This window comes from Cololabis saira, chromosome 17 (assembly GCF_033807715.1).
Source record: "Cololabis saira isolate AMF1-May2022 chromosome 17, fColSai1.1, whole genome shotgun sequence".
NCBI classification, from domain to species: Eukaryota; Metazoa; Chordata; class Actinopteri; order Beloniformes; family Belonidae; genus Cololabis; species Cololabis saira.
Genome location: NC_084603.1, coordinates 35075613 through 35102084, shown reverse-complemented (window position 1 = coordinate 35102084; position 26472 = coordinate 35075613). Strand labels below are relative to the sequence as shown.

The following is a 26472-nucleotide window of genomic DNA, read 5'->3' as shown; positions in this document are numbered from 1 at the left end:
CTGAGGGTGAAAGAAGTACCTAGATGTTTAATTGAACTGAAAGTATGTGTACTAGCACATAATAAATACAAATGCAGAAATACAAACATGGAGTATTTAAAAGAATGTAGGCATTACCTGTATACATGATTTTATTTAGAGATGTTAATTTTGGTTGAAACATGATTTAATGTGTTAATCACTGAAATTGAAAGGCTTTATTTACTCAATTGTGACAACCTTCAAAATACTGGAAAATGATAGAAGAGCCATATTTTAAATAATTACAAGATTAGTCTGAAAATATCCTATTTGAGAAGAAGGAACGATAAATTACCATCTTTGCATGAAAATTTATTTGGCTTGACTTCCAAATGTTTTCTCTACAGTTGTTGTGGCTCTGTTGGGTTCTTGTACAAATATTTATGAGCAACAGTGTAATGAGATAAAGTTATAGATAGTTGTAAAAAGAAAGATGAAAGTGCTACAGAAACTAGTTTGAATATTGTCTAAACTTTGCAAGTGACTACAGATGATGACATGATTAAATACAGATGATGACGTGATTAAATACAGATGATGACGTGATTAATGGTGAAAAAACGTTTTTGTAAAAATCCCATTGTTGCTGTCTTCACCTCTCAGAAAGAGTTTAACAGAGAAGAATGAATGAGAGCTTCACTCCTCCCTCCTCCCAGGACAACGAATCAAGCTTTGGTCCTACATCCCCTACTGATGTCTGTCATTGGATCCAACCTGGGTATGCATTCTACGTGGCGACAATGACCATCGCTTGCATTGGCCTTCCTTTGACGTTTGTGGCTATCTTCGCTATTTGTTTACTGGTATGCATATTATGATTATTTATTTGTATTTGTAATACCTGTGGCTGACATGCAATTCAATTCAATTTTATTCATATAGCATCTACTACAATAGAAGTTGTCTCTATGGGCTTTCCAGAGACCCAGAACATGAAATGAAGATTTTTTGGATTGTCTTCGAGAGTGAGAAGGATGGATACAATGAAAAACACATCCACTCTTGGAGATAATTTAGCTGAGCTTACCCTGGAGTGATTTGGACATATAAAGAGAAGGCATTATCAACATATTGGTGCCAGGCAGGAGAAAAAGAGGAAGACTTACTTAAAGTGAGATTTCTGGATGTGGTAAAACAGGAAATTAAGTGGTTGGTGTAAAAGAGGAAGACGTTGGTGACAACGGATCGAAACCGATGATCTGTTGTGGCAACCTGTAACGGAAAAAGTAACATGAAAAAGGCATAATAACAATTGATGTGTAGCCACTAATAATAGATAGATAGATGTACTAGATGCTATGTAAATAAAATTTAAGTGAATTGAATTGTCATGACTAATATATCTTAAAACTGAAAATAAATGGACGACTCTACAGTTTAGTGCAGAACAGCATGTCATGTTTGAGAGATGACAGAGTTCAGAGTATGTTTACATGTTGCTGTTCTCTTGCAGGTACGAAAGGATCACGTTGCTCCAATATACGTCATCAACCTTCTCATTTCTGACCTTATTCAGCTCAGTGGCATGATCTTAATGTCGCATGGTATCAGCACCATCTGTCGGCCAATTATTTTAATTCATGAGTTTGGAGTGACAGTCAGCATTTTCTTCATGGTGGTCATCTCTCTGGAAAGGTAACTATTTACTTGTATGTGTGGAGCTACATCCATTTCAACGTTTTGGGTGACTATGATATTTTATATTGTCTCTCTTCAGGTATTTAATCACTGCCTGGCCACTGTGGTACAAATTCAAACGAAACATCAAGACATCTGTGATCGTCTCTGTGGTCGTCTGGCTCCTTCCTCTTTTATACCTCCCAATCGTTTTCTTTGCCAATGATTACACAGAAACCATCATTGCATGTTTCCTGCTCCTCCCATTCCCCCTGCTCATATTCTTCCTGGGTGGAACTCTCAAAGCTCTGTCTTCAGCCCGCAGTGTCCCTTCTGATGAAAAACGACGCATTGTAGCAGTTCTGGTCCTGGTTTTGCTGATTTACACTCTGCTGTTTCTTCCGCGAGTAATTCTTTCCTTGTCAGAAAAGGTCAAAGGATATCGAAACATTGAAATATTGACCGTGCTTCCACTTTTCTTCAGTCCTCTGGCCGATCTGTTTCTGTATGTTTTCATACGGAAAGGGATCTGTGACAAACTTTTGGCCTCTCTGTGTTGTTTTAAAATGGACCATGATGATGTCAGAACATCGGTGGAGAACGTTGTAACTGTGCACTCAGACAGACCTGAGCAGGAAGAGAGAGAGAGGATGGAGAGAAAAAAGATGGCACAATATAGTTAAGAAGAATAGCGATCAGATAACCTCCATGATTTCCACTGAGTTGTTAAATGTAGCTGCAGTGGACTGATTGGTGACACCCCCTTCCCACTTTACTGGAAATGTAAATAATGTATATTTCACACTTTATTGCTTTTATCTAACTCTTAAACTTTCCTAAACAATCAGGGGAGTAATTCCCATTGTAAGTAAAATGCATAAGATGATCTTTCTTCAGATAAGCTTTACATGGAAGCAAGTGTCATTCTCAAATATTAGATAATTATTATAATGAATAATACATAGTGGCACAACCAGTCTAATATCAGACTTGAAAAGTCATGATTGCAGCAAAGGTGTACTGCAATAATATGATGCAACAGTTAGCAACATTACGGCTAATGACATCAACACAGTGTCAAATGTTCCCATTCAGAAGCATTTGAAAACTTGAAGAGTTTTCAGAAAACAGCAAAAGAACTGAAGCCATAAATGTAAGTTAAGTAATGAATTCAAAGCACTTTTGTTGAGGATTAACTTTTCTTTAATTTCTATCTATTAACATTTTGTTGTCCAGAAGTTCAGGCTGACATACAGTATGTCAATGCATGTAATATACATTGAAAAAAGGGCTTAAACTAAACAATTTCAATGGCTTATACACCTTCCTGGGTTTTTCACTTTTACAAGAACATTGACTGGCCTTGCTTTCTCTTACACAAGGGGATCCCTGTTCTCCTACTGTACATGGTTCCTCAATGGTGGGAAAAGCTACCAGAGTCTGCAAAAGCAGAGTCGTCCCTCTCTACTGTATGTTCAAGAAACTCTTGAAAACTCCTGTTGTAAACCACTCTAACCTTAAACCATCTTAACTGCACTTGATCTGGAAATTACCATGTTGATTTTGGCTTTATTGTTTTCCTCTGTTGTAAGTTGCGTCTGATAAAAGGATCCAATGTCATGTAAAATGTGGCATTGGGCAAGGCGGAGGCCCGAGTCGTATTAAACACCTCCTTGAGGTCCATGTACTCTGGGAGAACTTTTGACAAATCGTTACATGGAATGACAGGCAGAGCAGAGGCATACAGCATGACAGTGAGGAATGACACCAGAAGACCAGTTTATCCATAGGATTTATGTCCTATGCAAAGCGCGTGCACGCAGCAGGCAGTTTTTTAGACTGCGTATCTCACCCTGCTGAGTCCGTTCAACCTTGTGACACTTTGCTGTACAGCCTTAAAAATATATAACTTTTGAGCTCTCTTGAGCTCTCTGAAATAGTCTATGGTAACCTTAAAGAAATAATTTCCATAATAATTTGGTGTCCATTAAACAGGAGCCTTCCAGACAGTCCCATATGTAAATCCATAAAAAAGAAGAAAATAAATATGGGCCGGAGTGTGTGGAATGTGTGAAGGAATGGTGCCATCTACTGACAGGCATACTGGGTCTATCAGTAGAGGGGACTGTGTAATTCCAAACAGAAAGACTGCTTTTGGTCAGACAGCCTTTTCGGTAGGAGCTACTCACACCTGGAACATTCTCCCAGCAGCTTAGGGAGCATGACACTTTCTTTTAAAATAAATGTTAAATTATGGTTGAGAGAGAGTGAAGTGTGTGACCATCTGCTCTGAGAATGTAATGTATTTTTATTTTATTGTATGTATTATTATGTGTCATATGCAATGTATTTTATAAATAAATATAGTACTGTTTTTAATGCTTTTTAGCTGTTGCGCTACTTGCGCTGTTGCGCTGTTACCTGCCCCAGGGACTACGGTTAAAAATTAGCCAACTTGGCTAAACTGGCATATTTAGAGAAATATTTATTAATGTGCACCGTTGTAAACCAATGAACAAACAAACAGGTCAGGTCACTGACACAGTGGTGTCAAGAGAACAGCCTGGCTTTAAACGTCAGCAAGACCAAGGAGCTGATCGTGGACTTTAGGAGATCAGAGAGAGAGTACGCACCTCTAATCATCAATGGTGCTGCTGTGGAGCAGGTCAAAGACTTCAAGACTTCCTCGGAATTCACATATTGAGGGACCTGAAGTGGGCTACACACACCACAAAAGTGATGAAAAAGGCCCAACAACGGCTCTACTGCCTGAGGCATCTGAAGAGGTTCAAAGTGAGCCCCCACATCCTCAGGGCTTTCTATACGAGCACCATCCAGAGCGTCCTGATGAGCGGCACCACTGCCTGGTTCAGGAACTGTAGCGCCGCAGAACAGAAAGCACTGCAGAGGGCGGTGCGAACAGCACAGCGCATCGTGGGAGGGGAGCTTCCACCTCTCCCAAGAACTTCATGAGAGACGTTGTGTGGCTAAGGCCCAAAACATAATCAGGGACATCCATCACCCCAGCCATAGCCTGTTCCAGCCACTGCCGGGCAAACCCACGGCTGGGCAAACGGTACCGGTGCATAAAGAGCAGCACCACCGGCTACGGTATCATGTAGATTATTCATGCACTATGCACTTTGTCTTTTGTCTCTCTATCTTTTTTAACTGCAATGATGAGCCTGCACAACCAAGATTTTTACCCATGTTACTTAGTAATATGATGTGACAATAAAGATTGAATCTTGATCTTGAATCTTGAACAGAAATATTGATTCTCAAAAGACCAGACACAAGCCTCTTACTTTGAGCTGCCCTGGAGGTTGTCGCCGGCGTCCTGGGATTTTTAGAACTCCTGGTCCGAGTCCCCGTCCACAAGGTACTGATTAACGCTCTAACTGGTGTTTCAGTGTGAGTGGCTCCCGATTCTCCCTCTCTTCCTGACTGAACAAAAAGAAGATGATGCAGCACTGCTGGCAGCCGGGCGGTCCCCCCTGGTCGTCCCTGCCTGGTCACGTCGTCTCGGGCGCACGGGTCCCCGTTCCCTTTGTTGGAACGTCGTGTGTAAATCCGTTTTACCGCCAATGAGCGTGTGGGCTTCACAAACTCAGCTGCCGGGATGCTCCTCGGTTGATGCTGGACACGCTGAGCGAGGATGAGGTAATCTTTGCAAAACGCAACAGTTCCATGTGCAAAGAGAAAACTCTGAGCGAGGAGAGAGTTAGAAAGAGAATATCGGGGAGCGTGAGCAGCGTTCCGTGGTAAACAGCTGATCGTTACGCTCTGCAGGTGGTCCCGATGAAGAGCGGCCCTTTTCCTCGGCTCTGAAGGGAAAAAAGACCTGGAGCAAAAACGAGCCAGAGGAAAAAAGGAGGGAAGTTCGGGGAGCCACCGCTTTTTATCCACCGGGGACGCGCTGACGTCAGCAGCGCCTATTGACCAGTTCACTGTTCTTTACTGTACCTGCGTCACCTCAGGCATGCCCTTTTTTGACACCTCACTGGACTCCAAACTCCGATGGGCTTTGGAGTGTTTCCTTTATTGCTTTGTTCTCAAAACCATGCAGTCAGCTCTATGCTGGTCTCAGAATGAGGCCTCCGAGCTGAACCTTAAAGTTGAAAGTCAGATAATCAGATACTCACATAGTACACATGGACTGTGGCCCAACATTGTCAAGTCTACATGGTGGTAAAGTTGAGAGCTAGATGATATCCATCCATTTTTCCACACATTTTTGTGCGCAGGTGTTGTATTCCACCAGGTGTTCCATTGAGCAGGGGACAGGTAGTAGTGGGCAGGTAAGGAGATGGGTGATATCCTGGGGGGTGCCACAAACGCTGGTAGATGTATTTGTAGTATATCCCCATTTCACCATTTCCCCCTTTGTTCGTCCAACTTTGCTTCTGAGTTGATTGAGACACTTCCATTCCATCCCACGTTTCATCCTTGCCTTTTGGGAGGGTTTCAGATGGAAGTATTCTAATGTTGTGGCTAGGAGGGTGTGGCAGGGTGGAGGAGCTGCAGCCACTCAGGCTGATGGGACACAGGTGTGGCCCGTCAGCCTCTCCACCCTGCCAGCCTTATAAGGGAGACTGAAGCTGAATCTGAGGATCTGCTGATCGTGAGGTGCTGCTGGTGTGAGGTGCTTGTGCACTGTGTCCTGGGCGTGTGGCGGTGTTAATAAAAAGGGTTCTGCACTAAACTCCGTGTCCTCTCAATCCTGTCGGTCGGGGCCCCGTAGCACTAGCCTTGCTACACTGGCACCCAACGTGGGGCCCGACGGGATGGAGAAGGGAGGCACGGAGCGGGCCCTGGAAGCGCTGGCCCATGCCCTGGCGGACCTGGCAGTCCTGCTTCAGGGCCAGGGTGAGCGGCAGCTCGCGGTGCTGGAAGCGCTGGTGGCGCCGCAGCCGACAGGCCGGGAGGCAGAGGCTGCGGGCCGCCCAGCGACGGCTCCCGAGGCGGCGGGACCCGCGGTGCGACCCACCCCTGCACCACGCTTGAGGTTCGCCGCAGCAGCGCGGGAGGAGCTGGCGGTGCCGCAGCTGAGAGGCCGGGAGGCAGAAGCTGCGGGCCGCCAAGCGACGGCTCCCGAGACGGCGGGACCCCCGGAGCGGCGCACCACGCCTGAGGTTTGCCGCGGCAGCGCTGGCGGGGCTGCAGCCGACCGGCCGGGAGGCAGTGGCTGCAGGTTGCCAGGCGACGCTTTACAGAGACCCATACCCAGAACATGACCCCCGAGCAGTTATTACATAAACAATGGCAGGTAAAAACTCCCCTAGTGGGAGAAAAACCTTAAGCCAAACAGTGGCAAGGAAAAACTCCCCTTTAGGAGGGAAGAAACCTTGAGCAGGACCAGGCTCATCAGGGGGGACCCTCCTGCCGAGGGCCAGACTGGTGGGTCAGGGACGGCAACAGCACAGCAGGCAGGTGGAAGCAGCAACGGGATGACCGGGGGTGGGGACCGCAGGCCAGCACGCAGCTCCCGAAGCTCCGGCCCAATCAGCAAGTCCCAGGTTGGGGTGCAGGGTCAGGAAAAGACTTGTGCTCCGTAATGCAAGCTACAGCCACCCACGACCACCTGCAGGACAAAAGAGAGAAAAGGGAGGAGAAGGGGGGGCCAGCAACGGGATGACCAGGGGTGGGGACCGCAGGCCAGCACGCAGCTCCCGAAGCTCCGGCCCAATCAGCAAGTCCCAGGTTGGGGTGCAGGGTCGGGGAAAGACTTGTGCTCCGTAATGCAAGCTACAAGCCATCCACGACCACCTGCAGGTTCCGGTGTCCGGCAAAGGATGCTGCAACATGGACAAAAGAGAGAAAAGGGAGGAGAAGGGGGGGCCAGCACAAGAAACTACAGGAGCGACTCTGACACACTAAAGTTTACACTACCTAGAGATTTACCAACACCAGCTAGAGGTTTACTAAACACTAACTATAGGCTTTACTAAACAGAAATGTTTTAAGTTTAGTTTTAAAGGTGGAGGTGGTGTCAGCCCCCTTAACCCAGATTGGAAGTTGGTTCCATAGTAGTGGTGCCTGATAGCAGAACGCCCGCCCTCCAAATCTACATTTAGATACTCTAGGAACTACGAGTAAACCTGCACTCTGAGAACGGAGAGCTCTGACAGGAACATAAGGCACTATCAGGTCTTGCAAATAATGCAGAGCTAAGCCGTTTTGGGCTTTATACGCAAGTAATAAAATTTTAAATTGGATTCTTAATTTTACGGGTAACCAATGGAGCGACGCTAACACTGGAGAGACGTGGTCTCTCCTGCTGATTCCTGTCAGCACTCGTGCTGCTGCATTCTGGATCAGCTGGAGCCTATTCAGCAAATTACTTGGACATCCTGCTAACAACACATTACAGTAATCTAGTCTAGAAGATACAAACGCATGAACTAGTTTTTCTGCATCACTCTGCGAGAGGATTTTCCTAATCTTTGCAATATTACGGAGATGGAAAAAGGCTATTTTACAAACCTGATTGACATATGGTTTAAACGACAAATCCTGATCGAAAATAACACCAAGGTTTCTCACAGTTGCACTGGAAGCCATCGCAACACCATCTAATCCCTTCCTAAGATGCTCTGGACCAAGAATGATAACCTCTGTTTTATCTGAATTTAGAAGCAAGAAATTTCTGGACATCCAGTCCTTGATGTCCCTAAGACATGCCTGAAGTTTAACTAACGGTTCTGTTTCATCCGGCTTCATAGACAAGTAGAGCTGCGTATCATCAGCATAACAATGAAAGTGAATGCCGTGATTCTGGATTATACTTCCCAATGGCTGCATGTATAAACTGAACAAGATTGGCCCTAGCACTGAACCCTGCGGAACACCATAACAGACCCTTGACTGTTCTGAAGAAACCTCATGTACATGAACAAACTGGAACCTGTCAGATAGATATGATTTAAACCAACATAGAGCTGCCCCTTTAATCCCAACAACATGCTCTAACCTGTGCAGTAAAATGCCATGATCTATAGTGTCAAAAGCAGCACTGAGGTCCAGTAGAACCAGTATGGAAACTAATCCCTTATCTGAGGCCATAAGGAGGTCATTCGTGACTCGAACCAGTGCTGTCTCTGTGCTATGATGCATTCTGAACCCTGACTGAAAGACTTCAAACAGATCATTTCTATACAAATAGTCACATAACTGGCTTGAAACTGCCTTTTCCAGAATTTTAGATACAAATGGAAGGTTGGAAATTGGTCTATAATTAGCTAAGGTGTCTGGGTCAAGAGAAGGTTTTTTAAGTAAAGGTTTAATTACTGCGACTTTGAAAACCTGTGGTACATATCCTAAACTTAGGGATAGGTTAATTTGGTCCAGTATTGTCGTACCAATAAGAGAAAAAATATGTTTGAATAGTCGAGTCGGGATGGGGTCTAACATACATGTGGTTGACTTAGCTCTATTAACGAGTGAAGTCAGCTCAGGGAGGTCTATAGGATCAAAATAGTCTAGAGACAAGTCAGAGCCTAGGGAAGTCGCTAAAGCTGAAGAAACACCTACAACCGGCTGGTTGATTTCTTCTCTAATTCTCGTGATTTTACTGTTAAAGAAGCTCATAAAGTCTTCACTACTGAGAGCTGCAGGAATGCACGGCTCAACAGAGTTGTGACTCTTTGTCAGCCTGGCTACAGTGCTGAACAGAAAACGTGGGTTACTTTTATTATCCTCTATCAACGTTGAATAATAAGCTGTTCTGGCTTTGCGAATGGCTTTTTTATATACTATTAGAATATCTTTCCGTTCACGATAAGAGTCTACAGACCTACAAGAGTACCACTTCCTTTCCATTTTACACACGTTTTGTTTCAACATGCGGATATCTGAATTATACCAGGGAGTTAAGCTCCTGTGGCTAGAAACCCTCCTTTTCAAAGGAGCAACTTCATCTAAAGCTGAATGCAACAAATCAGCAGTGTTACTAGCAAGGAAATCAACATCTGCAGAGGTAGAACCCAGGTCCCAGACCAGGTAATGTTAAGACCTCAGTTGGCTTGGTGGTTTCGCAGATGAAATGCGCACACCTGGGTTTTTGATGGGTTGGCCCTCAGGTGGTTTGCGTGGAAGTAGGTGGAAAGGGTGTTAAGTGCATTCATGAGGTTCTTCTCCATGGCTTTGAAGGTGTCCTCTTGTGATGTTGCGCAGAGGTCATCTGCATACACAAAGCGTTGGGTACCGTGGTCCACTGGTTGGTCATTTGTGTAGATGTTGTATAGCATTGGATCAAGCCTGCTGCCTTGTGGAAGGCCATTTCTTTGTTGACGCTAGCGGCTGTTCTTGCCATTCAGGGCTACAAAGAAACTCTGGTTCATGATCAGTCAATGAGATCAGTCAGATCAGGGTCTTTCGTCATCTCCGAGACCTTCTTGAGTATGAGGCGATGGTTAACGGTGTCATAGTCTGTTGACAGTTCCACAAATACTGCACCACTGACTTTGCCTTTATGGAGACCATCTTCGATATGCTGGGGGAGGTTGAGTAGTTGTCCAGTGGTAGATTTTCCGGGGCGGAAACCAGCTTGCTGGGGGATAAGGTGTTTTTCTACAGCAGGGGCTAGGCGTTCCAGGATGAGACATTTGAAAAGTTTGAACAGATGGCAAAGCAGGGAAATTGGTCTAAAACTTTTCCTGATTTTAGGAGAGCGATCATCCTAGTTTTTCTCCATATTCTGGGGATGTTTTTCGTTGCCATGCAGTTGTTTATGAGTAATAAACAACGTGTGTTTGATTGTATTTTATTTTCATTATTAGCCATCGTATTTCCGATCCTTCTTGACTTATATTAAAAATAAAAGCACTGACTGCACTGTTTATGTTTATGTTTATGTTCATGTTCTGGATCTCTGGAAAGCGTCTAGAGACAACATCTGTTGTATTAGACGCTATATAAATAAAAATTGAATTGAATTGAATTGACTGATGACAGCAGGCTCTGTTTAGAACTCTAGACTAGAGCGCGCCGTCATTTCCCGTTGTCCCGTTCTACTTTCCTTTTCTTTTTTGACGACATCACACATTAGCGCCACCTGCAGTTATGGGAACATATTACGCCCTGCCCATGCGCAGAACGTAAGCTCCAGTCGGCGTCGGGTTAGTGTATTCAGGAGTATTTTTGACCAACTCGGAAAGACGAGACCCAACTTTCTGTCCAACTGCATTTCTGCCAACGGTCGGCTGTCGGGTTGGTATGTCCCGCCCCTAAGACGAGAAGCGCTTGACTTCAGGTTTTACTGGTGATTCAAAAGTGATGTATTCAAATTCAAATTAAAAAATGCTTTATTGATCCATGAAGAGAAATACATTAAAGCAAAAATACATAATTAAATTATGTATGAAAAAAGATGGGTTGAGTTAAGGTAAATTTTATGGTGGAGCTTGATTTTTTTGTTTGTTTGTTTGGTTTTTTTTTACACAACATCCCTAACAGCAAATTTGAACATTACATGAACATAACATAACCATGTCTGGGCATGACATCTGTGAGAAGCAGAAGGAAAATTGTGGTAATTTATTGCCACATATTTTAGTGGTATAACATTTGGGTGAAGAGAAAGACAGCAGACAGCACTGGAGGAACGTCCTTGTCACTTTCAAAGGTAAATATTGTTCCGTATATATATATATATATATATTCTGTTATTTGTTTTCTGTTTTTTATATATATATGAGGGTGAAATAAGTACCTAGAGGTTTAATTGAACTGAAAGTATGTGGACTAGCACATATTAAGATCACTGAATAAATACAAGTGCATAAATACAAACATGGAGTATTTTAAAGAGAGTAGCCATTTATTACCTGTATTTTATTTGGAGATGTTCATTTTGGTTGAAACGTGATTTTATGTGTTAATAACTAAAATTGAAATGCTTTATTTGTGACAACCTTCAAAATACTGAAAAACGATAGAAGAGCCATATTTTAAATTATTACAAGATTAGCGTGAAAATATCCTATTTGAGAAGAAGAAACGATAAATTACCATCTTTGCATGACAATTTCTTTGGCTTGACTTCCAACTGTTTTCTCTACAGTAGTTGTGGCTCTGCTGTTTGTCTAAAAATGTAATCTGTATCAACTAATCATTGTAAGCTAACTAGTCATATGTCATTGAAATAAAGAACAAAGTGTCATGAAAGGAGCATTAAATAAGTTAAATCACAGATCTATGTGGATTACCATGATATACTATTTCCCATAATTTGGAAAAATGTTGTTTACAGAAACATCATCTTTTATTTTCTTGTAAAAATATTTATGAGCAACAGTGTAATGAGATTAAGATATAGATAGTTGTAAAAAGAAAGACGAAAGTGCTGTATAAACTAATGTGAATATTGTGTAAACTTGCAAGTGACTGAAAAAGAATACAGATGTTGAAATGATTAATGGGGGGAAAAGGATTTTGTAAAAATCCCATTGTTGCTTTGTTTAACTTTCAGAAAGAGTTTAACAGAGAAGAATGAATGAGAGCTTCACTCCTCCCTCCTCCCAGGACAACGAATCAAGCTTTGGTCCTACATCCCCTACTGATGGCTGTCATTGGATCCAACCTGGGTATGCATTCTACGTGGCGACAATGACCATCGCCTGCATTGGCCTTCCATTGACGTTTGTGGCTATCTTCGCTATTTGTTTACTGGTATGCATATTATGATTATTTATTTGTATTTGTAATACCTGTGGCTGAGATGGAATCCAATTCACTTTTATTTGTATTTATTTTTTATTTATTTAACCTTTATTTACCCAGGCAAGCAATTTAAGAACAAATTCTTATTTGCAAATGCAGCCTGAACAAAGAGCATAAGCACTTTGAGGGGAGAGGGGAAAGGGGGTGCTAGAAATAAAAAACAACGTTATATAAAATTGCATAGAAACAATACAATAAATATGTACAATAAATATAAATACAAAAACATTAAAAAACATTAAGACAACATCAAAAGACGCGAGATGGGAACAGCGATGACAGGAGCAGCAGCTCTTAAAAACATGGGATCGAGCCCATCAGAGCCAGCTGACTTGTTAGAGTCCAGTTTGCTGAGGTCATGATGGTCTGAAGGAGAAGGTGCCAGATGTGGAAGTCACAGGTTCAATTTTTATTTTTATTTTTTTCAATTCAATTTTATTTATATAGCGTCTTTTACAACAGAAGTTGTCTCTAGGCGCTTTCCAGACCAGAACATGACCCCCAAGCAATTATTACATAAACATAACATAAACAATGGCAGGTAAAAACTCCCCTGGTGGGAGAAAAACCTTAAGTCAAACCGTGGGAAGAAACCTTGAGACAGGAGAAAAAGAGGAAGACTCAAAGGGAGATTTCTGTGAAACAGGATATGCAGTTGGTTGGTGTAAAAGAGGAAGACGTAGGTGAGAACGGTTCGCAACCGATGATCTGTTGTGGCAACCTGTAACGGAAAAAGCCCAAAGATGTGTCATGCCTGTTGTTAAAAAAAATGTTTAGACCAAATACATTTTTGCCTGTCCTATTCAAATGTTGGTATTCATAAACAGAATTTGGAATCTGATGTTTAATGTCTAAGTTCATATGAAACATTCGTTGTAAGCGATTGGCCTCCACTGGTTTTATCTTTGTGCTTTCGGGCCACACCTGGCCCTCAAAGCAATACCCAAAATCTATATCTAAGCCAGATTATAGGGGTTGAATTTTACTGTTAATCACTAACATTTCAGAGTTCAGAGTATGTTTACATGTTGTTGTTCTCCTGCAGGTACAAAAAGATCACGTTGCTCCAATATACGTCATCAACCTTCTCATTTGTGACCTTATTCAGCTTAGTTGCATGATCTTGATGACGCAAGGTTTCAACAAAAGTTCCATCTGCCAGCCAATTATTTTAATTCATCAGTTTGGAGTGACAGTCAGCATTTTCTTCATGGTGGTCATCTCTCTGGAAAGGTAACTATTTTACTGCAAGTGTGGAGCTACATCCGTTTCAAATTTTTTGGGTGACTATGATATTTTATTTTGTCTTACAGGTATTTAATCATCGCCTGGCCGCTGTGGTACAAATTCAAACGAAACATCAAGACATCTATGATCGTCTCTGTGGTCGTCTGGCTCCTTCCTCTTTTAAATCTCCCAATCTTTTTCTTTGCCCATGATTACACAGAAACTATTATTGGATGTTGTCTGCTCCTTCCATTCCCCCTGCTCATATTCTTCCTGGGTGGGACCCTCAAAGCTCTGTCTTCAGCCCGCAGTGTCCCCCCTGATGAAAAACGGCGAATTGTAGCAGTTCTGGTCCTGGTTTTGCTGATTTACACTCTGCTGTTTCTTCCACGAGTTATTCTTTCCTTGTCAGAAAAGGTCAAACGATATCGAAATTTCGAAATTGTGACTGTGCTTCCACTTTTTTTCAGTCCCCTGGCAGATCTGTTTCTGTATGTTTTCATGCGCAAAGGGATCTGTGACAAACTTTTGGCCTCTCTGTGTTGTTGCAAAATGGACCATGATGATGTCACATCAGTGGAGAACGTTGTAACTGTGCACTCAGACAGACCTGAGCAGGAAGAGAGAGAGAGGAAGGAGGAAAAAAAGATGGCACAGTGTAGTCAAGAAGAAGAATGTTGATTGGATCAAGTTGTTTTGGTTAAATGCAGCTGCAGTGGACTGGTTGGTTGTGACAGCTTCAACAGACAATAACAGCCCTAACCCCCCATTTTATTGGAAATGTATATACTGGGTTTTTTTACACTTTAAGGTTGTATCTAACCCCTAAACTTTAAATTCATGAATCAATCACTTCAGTTCAAACATCATCTTGAGGCTAAATAAAAATAAAGCATTATTAAGATTCTTATTACAGAAAACCTATTCCTTCACTACCTATAACATTCAGGGAGTAATGCACATTGCAAGAAAAATTCATGAGATAATGGCTATTTCTTCAGATAGTGTCATAATATAAGATAATATTATAATTAATAATACATTCAATTTTAATGGACTTTATATTTGATAAAAATGGGATAGTCCTACAGGTAAAATTAATATTAAATAGCAAAAACATATTTATAACATATAGACAAAAACGTATGGAAACATTGTTGGCTAGAGATTTAGAGCTTGTTGGAAATCAACAATATTTGTTGGTCATATCTGCTGTTTCAGTTCAGGATTCCAATTCGGAGGAAAGAGTTTTGACACAACCAGTCTAATATCACACAAACGTCATGATTGCAGTAAAGCTGTATTGCAATGATATGATGCAACAGTTAGCAACATTAGGGCTAATAACAACAACACAGTGTCAAATGTTCCCATTCAGCAGCATTGAAAACTGGAAGTGTTTTCAGGAAACAGCCAAAAACTGAAGCCATAAATGACAAAGTAATGAATTCAATGGTTGTTTTGACCAATTTATAATTCCACCAAATTGTTGATGGTATTTGTTTATTTTGAAGTATAACGGTTCTCCTCCGGTGGAACTTTAGTTTCTGAGTCTGTGTTTTTGTACATTCTATTTGGAGGGGGGGAGCAACACCCCTATAAAAGGCTCTGTTCCGCCTAAACTTTCTTTCTTTATTCTGTGATGTCTTTGGGGAAAGTGAACAGAAATAAAGTTTTATAATTGAACTTGAATCCAGTCACCTAAAATACACAACGCAGAAGCTAACCACCACCGGTTACACATGTAGTCTAGATTTGAAGAAAAAGACTTAAACTATTAGAATGGCTTATAAACCTTCCTGGTGTATAACATTGACTGGCCTTGTCCTCCAGGGATCCCTGTTCTCCTACGTGGTTCCTCAATGGTGGAAAAAGCTACCAGCGTCTGCAAAAGCAGAGTCATCCCTTTCTATGTTCAAGAAACTCTTGAAAACTCCTCTTTCTAGAGTACTTCCTATTGTAAAATTCTCTAACCTCTAAACTAACCTAAACCATCTTAACTGCACTTACTTAAATTACCATGTTATTTTTGGCTTGATTGTTTTCCTCTGTTGTAAGTCGCATTTGATAAAAGGATCTGGTAAATGTCATGTAAAAAAATGTAGTGTGAAAACATCATCTCATCATCATGTACTTGAAGCTGAATAGATGTATTTCTTTGTTATTTATGAAGCACTTTAATATGAATTTTGTTATTTGCACAAGTCGTAATTATAATAAGTCATAATAATAATAATAATAATTTTAAAGTTATAATTATAATGAAGTCAAAATTATAATAAATACATTTTCTTGAAGAAGTCACTTAAATTCTGCATGTATAGGGTTTTTGTTAATATATATCTTTTAATTTTTGAATAAATTTAAATTATCATGCATACATCCCTATGTAATATTTTCCTTAACTGACCACAGGGGGCTGCTTTCAAAAGACTGGTAATCTCCATTGACTCCATAGTATGTGGGGTGCATTTTTATGTACTTCATCAGGTAAAAGTGTATAATACCACAGATATATGCTTAATTAGGAATGTGGTCTTTTGATTGGTGGATGGATTATTAATAGCTAGATGTCATCAGTTTAGCTTTTTAGCCCTTAAAACCATTTAAGGTGATAATTGCATTGTTAACATCAAGGTCATCATGATTGATTGAATAGTGAATAGAAGTGGACCATGAGCAGGGCCCTGTGGCATCCCCTTTGTAACTAACAGATCATTAAAACAGATATTATCACGTTTGATTGAGTGCAATCACAGAACAAGGCAAGGATGTCAGCAAGCATATAGCAGACATCTACACAGAAAAGGTGGAAGCAGCAGTGGGATGATCAGAGGGGGGGGGACTGCAGGTCAGAATGCAGCTCCTGAAGCTCCGGCCTGCAAACATACACAAAAGAGAAAAAAGGGGGGGGTTAGACCAGCACAACAAACTACAAAAACTAATTTAAGATTATCACTTTCAACATCCATATGAATGTTAAAGTCACCCACTATGATGAATGTATCTGTACTGATGAATAAACCAGATAGGAAATCTGAAAATTCAGACAGAAACTCTAGATAAGCACCAGCACGGGGCCAGTACACTACCATTAACAAAACTGGCTTCTCTGATTTCCAGCTCGGGATTTTCAGACTAAGCGTAAGGCTTTTGAATGTATTATAATAGCATTTAGTTTCAGATTTAGTTTGAAGACTGAACTTATAAATTGCTGTAACTCCTCCACCTCGCCCCGTGCTTCGAGGAATATGATGATTTAAGTAGCCGGGCGGAGTAGTTTCATTCAAACTAACATACTCTTCCTCCTGTATCCATGTTTCTGTTAAACAGAAAATATCACTCCAGGTCTGTGTAATTAGACCGTTTACTAATAGAGACATGGAGCTTAATGATCATATATTTAGTAGTCTGCATCAAATTTTTCGGTCTCTAATTGGTACCAAATACGCATTGTTTAAAGCATGCGTTTAAAGGGGACCTATTATGAAAAACAGGTTTTTTCTTGCTTTAACATATATAAAGTGGTCTCCCCTCAGCCTGCCAACTCAGAGAAAGAGGAAAGCAACCAAATTCTGCAGTGTCTGTACAGCCGCCCGGGTGAGCCATCCAGTGTGATGAGACTTCTACGAGCCGTTCAGATTCTACTCCTGTCGTTACGTAACAGGAGCGATGCGTGAAACCACCCCCACAACTAACTCCGCCGGCCGGAGCTTCCGCCATTTTTTCGTAGCGGTGTATCGCGTCATTCGCGTCAGTCAGCCAATCAGCACAGTGCCTCATTATCATAGCCCCGCTCACTCAGAATCCCACATAGAGAAGGAGGTTAGAAACTGGGAAGATAAAGACATGGCTCAGAGGCTGAATTTCTAATTTATTTAGCAAAAACAATCAAAAGCCTGTTTTTAAGACATTCAAGGCCTGTTTAAAATAGGTATTAGATGTCATAATAGGTCCCCTTTAAATTTTTACAAGGTTATTTTGACTAACACCTCTATCTATACAATTAAGGGCTGTCCGGTCTGTCCGGTCCGATCCACTGCGCCACCGAGCTGCCCGAAATATATTGTTTAAAGATTAAATCTGGCATTGTTGAGTAGCTTCTTCAACCAGAACTTCCATTCACTGATTCATTTCAATAAATACAACATGAATTATTGCCTAATGATAAATAATAAATACTATCGACACAAAAGACTGTAAAAGAAAAAAAAACCTGGACCTCTTGGCCACGTGATCAGCCTATGCCTGTTGGCTGGTGCTCGGCTGGGTCCTGGTCCATCACCGTGGGTTTCCTGGCTGCCTCCTCCCGTGGTCATGGGGGCTTCCCTCTGTCGCCTGCTGGGAGGGGGCGGGGTATTTTCTGAGGTACAGGGAAACTGTAAAGATCTCACTTGAGTGATATGGCCCGCTTTCATAGTTCTAGTTTTTAGGCAGACCTGTTAAGACACTGTTGTTGTATTTAAGTTGACTGAAGATAAACGCATGGATGAGTTTTTCAAAATCCTGCTGACACATTAGTCCTTTGATCCTGGAGATGTTCTTCAGGTGATAGGCCGACTTTGTCATTGTTTAAGGTGTCTCTGAAGCTCCAGTGACTGCACACAGATTTCGGGCCTTATCAGTGGATTGTAGCTGTAATACCTGAAGATGTGTGCTGGCTCTTGAACGCTCTTCTTTTGGTACAAAAACAACTCTTACAGTTTGGTTTTTGTTCAGCAGAAGAAACTTATTGGACATAAGCTGATTGATATGTTCTAGGTAGCTACTCAACACTTGTATGGCCTCATTGTCACCTGGTGACATTGTAATGTAAAGTTGTGTGTCTACGTGTAGTTATGGTAACTTATCCTGTTGTTTGTTATTATCTGAGCTAGCGGAATCATGTAGGTCTTAAGTAGGAGGGGTATTTCAAAGATTGTCATCACTTTCCAAGTAAAGAGCAAATGTCCAATTGTGAGAGATTTCTGCCTGCCCTTCTATTTTTTGCATAACTGGTCATTTCATTTGGATGTCTTACTTGTAGTTGTGAGTTTGTGTTGTACTGCATATTTCTGAGCCTTATCATGCAGTTATTGTCCCAAAAAAGTGGGACACACCAGCACATTCGGTAACTAATGTCATCCATCAAGAGAGCAGATGTTCAGGATTCTGATGTAACATGTAAAGGTTAGGGGTGTCACGGTACACACAAGTCACGGTTCGGTACGTACCTCGGTTTAGGGGTCACGGTTCGGTACGGGTTCGGTACAACGGGAAAAAAAATACAAAAAGTCCCAAATGTATAAGACAAGTTTTTTCTTCCTTTATTTTGATCATAGCATTTGAAAGTTAAAGTTTGTTCAATTGGCTACAAAACTAAAAAGCATCTCTTATTAAAGTGTAAAATAAATAGAATAAAACATTTAACTTGTGCATTAGTGTTTTTAATTTCTTATGTTTTTTATGTGAGCGCGGGATGGGACATTGTAACGAGGCTCGAGCACTTTTAATAAATACTTGAACCCGGGCTCCTCTACTGCTGCATATGGGCAGAGCCGTCTGGGGGCGGAGCATTCTCCATGGGCCCTTATGATAGTCATTTTAATGTTCAACAACACCTCATCCTACCCATCAAACTACATTTATTCTCACTTTTATTGAGCCAAGCAAGCCTATAGGCCTATGCTGCAGAAAGCAGAGTAAAGTCACAAACTTGTTCAGAAGAACACACACACACACACACACACACACATACACACAGGCCTGACAGCTGTCAATCACACAGCGCTGAAAACTCAGATAGTCACGGACTGACTCAGTTCCATCTTTGATACAGCTTAAATACAAAAAACCATAACTGGTCTAAAATTACACAATCTATTTAGATAGATATAGACACAGCGGTCTATAACATCATTTCTGAGCTCTATAACAGAGATTAGACTCGGCGGGCTCGTTGACAACAAAACAACATTCTGATAAATACATTATTTAGAAGGTTACACTGACTCACCAACGGTAGTTGACTCTTCCATAACCCAAAATAATCCAGGTAACGTGGAAAACGGGGTAACATTCAAAACTTTGTACAAATTTAGTCCTCTTTTAAACTTTAGCGCTAATCTCCTTCACGGCAAATTTGCTGTGACTGTTAAGGCTGATTTATGGTACCGCGTTACACCAACGCGGCGCCTACGGCGAAGGTTGCGCGTCGCCGCACAACCTCGCCGTAGACTGCGCCGTACCCTATGGCGTATGCTCTGCGTCGTTTTAACGCAGAACCATAAATCAGGCTTTACACCCAATCCGCGTTGGCACACGGCCCCGATGCATTCAGGACAGTTGTAAATTAAGAATTAGAACATTTTATCGTTATTATAGCCTACAATTTATGATGATATATGAATTGTACATATATTTATTGATATGCACAGACTAGCACACATTTAGGTCTGTAATGGAACGTGACTGTTTGATATTTATAAGGGAAAAAAAAACGATGATTGATTTTTTTTTTTTTTTTTTTTTTAACTCAGTCAGACGTATTCGCCGTATGACTGCGTGCACCGAACCGTGACGCCCGTACCGTGACGGGACGGGATGAATACAAATACCGTTACACCCCTAGTAAAGGTGTTTTGATCCAGTTCACTAATGTATTTTGCTCTCCAGATCAAGTTATTTTACTGTCTGAACCAAACTAAAACCACTGTTTTTTTCTGTAGAAATCAAATTGACATGGGTTATTAAAACAAATCAATAAACAACAATTTGCAAAGTTAAACTTTCATATTTTGAGTGTGTTTTGCCACAAGTAGAGGCTGTATCAGTTATCAAGAGAGTTATTAATAATCGTCCTTCAACAATTATTAATAATTAATAAGGTAGATTATTTGTCAAATTGAATTATCAAAATGACTTAATCGAAACGGGGCACCACCTGGTCGTTGCCAGGAAAATGATAACTACAGCAATATCAGTCTCAAGATTAATTATACACCAGTGTAAAAAGGGTGGTATAGCAACACTTTGAATAAATTCTGAGAGCTCACATACGTAAACAGAGAAAGTAAATTATATAATGCAAAAAGTTGTGTGTGTGTGTGTGTGTGTGTGTGTGTGTGTGTGTGTGTGTGTGTGTGTGTGTGTGTGTGTGTGTGTGTGTGTGTGTGTGTGTGTGTGTGTGTCGGTAAATCAGAATGGCTCGGGAATTTACGACCGAGCGAAGTGTCTGTACGTGTGTGTGTGGGGATTAGTAGGAGAGGAAAAGAGAAATAGAGAAGAAAAGTAAAATAACAGACACTCTTAAATAATTCCCTGCTACCAGAAACCCAAGACCTTCTGATCCTTCCCCCACAGAAATGCACCACTGTGAAACTAAGCTTCACACGTGCGCTCTGGTCATTCAACTGGGAAATTTGGAAGGGCTTTGTTTTCTGTTGTAGAGGAACATGTCATCACGATCCAGCGATGTGGATGCAGCAGTAGACAAATAAGAAGATAAACAAAAACACTTACTGTAAGTTAATAAACACAACTATGACAGGATCAGCAGTCCAGCTCACAGCGTAAACTAACTTTTAAAGTGTGTTACTAAGTTTTCTCTGCCCAGACACCAAAAACAGCCTCTTACGTGGATCTGTGTAGTTGAAGGAAAAAGGGTGGTTTGTCTGGCCGGTCAGCGTTCCTTGGGGAGCAGCTGAGTGATTATGCTCAGCAGGTGGTCCTGATAAGCGGCTCTCACTCCCTCCTGTTATCCGTGCTGCGGAGGAGGGGACAGCAGCTGGGCACAACAGCTTGGCTTCCTTCAACTTCGGATCGGTCCAAAAGCGTCCACATCGAGGCAATGCAGGGTCCCGGTTCGGCTTTCTGGGCTCAGAACCGTGTGGGTCACTCGTGCAGCGCTGCAAAACGAACGCTCCTTCGGTCACGAAAGGAGAAAGCCGGCCCTTGGCTGGTCGCTCCTGGTGCTACAGCAGACCTGTAGTGGAGAGGAAAGGCAGAAAAAGAGAGAAGAGGCCAGAGAGAGGGCCTTCTCTTTTACAGCTGCGCCCAGGAAGTCACCGTTCCTTCCTGCAGCTTGGGGTTTTGTCCAATCAGAGTGTGGTCCCTTATCACAAAGGGGCCACATATGCAAATCCTGGCTGAGCTTCGTTTCCATGGGGTTTTTCCGTTGTTCCAAGCCGTGAGGCCACGGTGTCGAAAAACTTTAGGGTTGGCTTCGGTCGAAGGCCTGAAATCCGGCCTGGTAGCCTGGTCAAAGCCTGACTGTTCACATAACCACAGATTTCATATGAGTTCATCTAAATTCATACTTCCCATGAGTCCATAATCACACAGGAATTCATAATCACACATGACTTCATAATCACATGGGCGGTGGTCCAACAAGTGGTAAACTAAAAATTGGAATATTAAGGGTACTTATTGCCTCACTTCATTGCTGTACATCTTATCTTATGTAGGTATCCAGTATCTCTGCTAGGATTTTAGTTTAGTTAGACATATTGTTGGATTTATTCCAAATATGATTTATTTTAAACTGGCCTATTTTAGGCTTATGACATGTCTCCAAGGGTGTGTTTTTTTTTTATGTTTTTTTTTTTTAGTCCTACAAGCACTACATCCTGGACACATCAACAGGATGTAGTGCTGTCACTGTGAAAATGAGCAAATTGTTGAAATAAGAAACGACAAACCTGTGGTTACTGTTTTGTGACCAAGGTGGTTGTTATTTTAAAATCGCTCCTCTGCTTGTTTTGAGTCAGCTCTGTAACCAGGAAACGTGATACACTAACACCAAATGTGTCTCATACCACATCTTTGTACTAGTGTGCAGAGAGAGATTGGTAGGGATGTGATAATCCAAACTGACATTTAGAATATTTATTGAACATGTGAAGCAATGATGTTTTTAATCACTTTTCCAAATCATGGTTCAAAACACTGACATCACTTGACCAGTGTTTCTATCCAGGCTGGACAGGTTTTAGTGAATAGGTGGCACAAAAACTAAACGTCAGCTGTAAACCCATTTAGAAGCTCAAAATGCTCAAAAGTGACGGAAACATCAGGGCTTCAGGGATTTTTTTTGTGAAAGGGGAAAGATTTTCATAGAGAAGGTTGTTGATAGTGACATATACTAGTAGCACCATTTAGTGAGTTACAGATTAGTAAGAAAACAAAAGCCAAAACCGCGTTTGTTTGTTTTCTATTTTGTAGTGAAAATATATTAATGAAAAATATGATACATGTTTGATTTTCCTTTAGTGATCTTCATTTCTCATAAATACTTATTTGGACTTATTCAATTGTGCTTCACACTCTTTCATTCACTTTCTACCAAAGGTGAAACATTCAATTGAGCAGAAAGTTGCCTGTACTCTGCAGTAGTACCTGGAAACCCACAAAATCAATATTCAAAGCATTACATGGTCAAACCACCAAAGCCTTCTGCTAACTGCATCAATCTTGTATTGAAGTTGAATGGTCAACACACAACCTGATGACTTTAATCATTGTTAAACACATTGGTGCTCAGCAAGACACATTATTGTCTAACTTTCCAAATTTTATTTCCCTGGGATTTATACAAAATCATCTAAACTGATAGTCTTAGACACCCCAAATCTGTTTACGAATGTTAAATCTTCTGTTTCTGTTTAAAACACATTTATTATATGAACCGACTATTAGGTGTCACTGCGGAGATAACTATCAAATGTTCTGAGTTTCACAACCCCTTGATTTGCCCACTAAGGACTGGCCATCCTAGCAATGTAGAAAAGGCAACATTATTTGTTAATTGTTTTCTTTACCGAGATAAAAAGAAAAAGCAATGCAGTGATCTCCTCTTCATCCCGTGTTGCTGTATTCTGCTCGCGTACTATGCGAGCGACGTTGCAGTTGGTTGTGAACGCGAACGGATGCAAACACAGGCTCAAACAGCAAGTATATCCGCCCCTTAAGACGTAGTTTTTTGTATAAAGGGACTGTTGTGTTGGGTGGGAAGGGAACACTTCGTACTACAGTTACCTGATGACACACCATTGCATAACCCCAGAACAGGCATTGACTCCAGATGACCCAGAATATAGGATACCCTGGCTGCCAACGATACTGCAATCGTTGATCGCTTTCAGAGCAGCTAAATGTAAGAGGCTTGTGTCTGGGTAGAGATAGTTAACTCATCAAACATTAGCTGCATTTGTGGGCCCCTTTTTTGCATATGCTTGACTGTACCAGCGGTCCGTGGTGGTGTATGCATGTCAGGATTTCAGTTGATTGCAAGTTTGATGTTGGATCATTGTGTGCACACACTGCTGGGCCTACTGGATATGTTTCCTCTGTATCGAAGCAGTCTGCACCCCCATTTCCCGATCAAAGACCAAGGTGGCTGGCTTTACCCTCTCACTCCTATGAGGGAAGTGGCAGTGGTGAAAAATTACAGAAACTCATTTCTGTTCTTGTCTTCCTCCTTTACGAACTACACCACACACACTCATGGGCTTCAATCATTATTATCAAAGGACGCTTGTATTCCTCAGCCATCTTGGGCGTGACTGATCACCATTTGATCTTTCCACTAAATTATCAAGCAGGCTGGCAGACATTTTCGTCGCCGGGATTTGGTCACCACATGACTTCGCCCCGATTTCGTAACTTTCTTTTGTTTGCATTTTTTGTTTTTCTCTTACTAATATGTTCGACTTGATAAATCAATCGATTCGTAAAATTTGCCGTCAGGCTATGCATTGTGGTGTGGACGTGTTGTGCGCAGGCATTTTGGACTTGGTTTGGAGGACTGTGAATTTACTGTTTGGGCAACTCATCAAACTAAAAGTGAATGGGAGACATCAGTTCCCGTCCATTAGTGAAGTCTTAGACTCCTGCGATAAAGATGTTTTCCCGAACATGAACTGTTTGCTTCATATTCTGATGTCACTTCCTGTTACAAGTTGCTCTGTGGAGAGCCTTTTTTCTTTTGTAAACAAGAATTAAAACTGCAAGCAGCGATGATTGGGCACCATTGTGCACGTTCAGGCATGCTGCAGTGGAAGCTTGTATGACTTGCATGTAGATTCTTCAGGCCTGGACATTTAGCGGATGACACCAGCCACTACTCTCTATATCAAACCATTCAAACGTTATGGCAGAAAGTAGGAACTATCAGATATCGACCAATCAGATTAAGGGGCGGAGTTAATTTGCACCAATTATGTTGAAGGACTCAAAACCATGCTCGATGACACCACCCACATGTCTTTATCACAACTGATAAAGACAATTCTTGACCATAGGTGAAGGTAGGAGCAAAGATTTAATGGTATACAAAGTCTTGCCTTTTGCCTCAGCTCGCTCATTACCAGAACAGTCCACATTACTGCAGATGCTGCACTGATGCACCTGTAGATCAGGTCATACTTAAACTCCTCCACTCCAGGTTGTGATTCTCATCCCCTGTGTTTCATAGCTTCATTTTAATAATGCCTTAGTTAGATAGGCGAATGTGAGAACTCCTCCTCCACTTTCCGGTGCTTTAAAGGAAATGTGTGCTCAAGGGGAGGGTTTTGTTGGCCCTTATTTTTTTTTCTGATCTTCACATTTTATCAACCGGCCTACAAAAAAGGCTTCTTTTGCCCCTGTTGTTCATCTGACCAAAGGATCGATTCTCATCAATCAAGGTAACAGCCATTTTGTTTTTCTTCACCAGAGTTTAATACTTGGATGAATAAAACAATCTTGTTTGTCATGTTTTACCCATAAACACAACCCCTCACAGGTTAAAAAAGTAAATATCTCTCATATTAAGATTAAACTTAACATAGGAAGGTTCCTAGTACTTCCTCCTTCACTTTGTTGCTGTACATCTTCGCTTACGTATGTTATGAGTGACAAATATCATCTCTGCTATTTTGGTTTTACATGGAATAGAAAGGTTTTGCAACTATGATACACATTATTTATCAAAAATTGGTCCAAGTAGCCAGAATCTCTTGACATGTCTTCACGGATGTTTTTTTTTTTTTTGCATCAACAGTCATGTCACTGTAAATTAATAACATTACAAACTGGTGAAACAAGAAATGCTAAAACCTGTGGTTGCTGTTTTGTGGTGTTATTTCAAAATCGCTCCTCTGCTGCTTGAAGTCTGCTATCTCATCAGGAAACATTACACGCCCAATTACGTGCTAGAAACGGATATCTCAAAGCCATGATATTTCATGGTTAGTTTTTTTTAGGTGGATCAATAGATAAGCTTTATTGCAGACTATTCAGTTCATATCAATAATTTAAAAAAAGCCTTTCTTGATGATGATCCATTTTTCTATTTTAGTCCTGCAAAGCATTCTAAAACTAGTTAGTATGTGGGAATTTAGTAACAATAAAGAGGTAAAAAAAAAAATGTCCTGATGGAAACAGCACTGTCACTGCAACACAGTTGACTCACCATGCAGTTCAGCCATACTTGAAATCCCCCAATTCAAAGTCAATGGACAACAATACTATTGACATCGAGGGGCTAGATATCATTCAATTTTGTTGGGATTAAAGATGGTTTTGTTCACTCAGTATTGGACACCCCAAACACACATTTTGCAGATATTCATGACATAGATAGACAAGGGTTTTAATGGAGTGGGTCTACTTTCTCTGTATTCAAGAGTAGAAGAATACTGAGATTGGCTGGTATAGAAAAGTTGTATTTAAATTCACATGCAAATGTATTACCCACGTCACATAACTGACTTCAGTGTTTCTATCCAGTTTGGACAAGTTTTGATTTCGATAGGTTGCACAGTTGCACAAACTAAATGTCAGCTAGAAACACATCTAGAAACTCAGAATCTTCAAACGTGAGAGGAGAAAAGATCAGAAAGAGGGCAAAGATTGTCATTGAGA

General features: G+C 41.3%; 2 protein-coding genes across 2 annotated transcripts; both read left to right on the top strand.

Moving 5' to 3' along the window:
- The first annotated feature begins 748 nt into the window (after positions 1-748).
- LOC133463569 (G-protein coupled receptor 4-like) lies at positions 749-4342 on the top strand. Its single transcript, XM_061745164.1, has 4 exons — positions 749-824; positions 1475-1656; positions 1739-2243; positions 4166-4342. Exons 1-4 carry the CDS (start codon positions 762-764, stop codon positions 4340-4342), a joined length of 927 nt encoding a protein of 308 aa, XP_061601148.1. The 5' UTR covers positions 749-761.
- Positions 4343-12129: 7787 nt separating this feature from the next.
- LOC133463568 (G-protein coupled receptor 4-like) lies at positions 12130-14534 on the top strand. Its single transcript, XM_061745163.1, has 3 exons — positions 12130-12309; positions 13406-13593; positions 13674-14534. The coding sequence occupies exons 1-3, from the start codon at positions 12130-12132 to the stop codon at positions 14266-14268; spliced, it is 963 nt and encodes a 320-aa protein (XP_061601147.1). The 3' UTR covers positions 14269-14534.
- The last annotated feature ends 11938 nt before the right edge of the window (positions 14535-26472 follow it).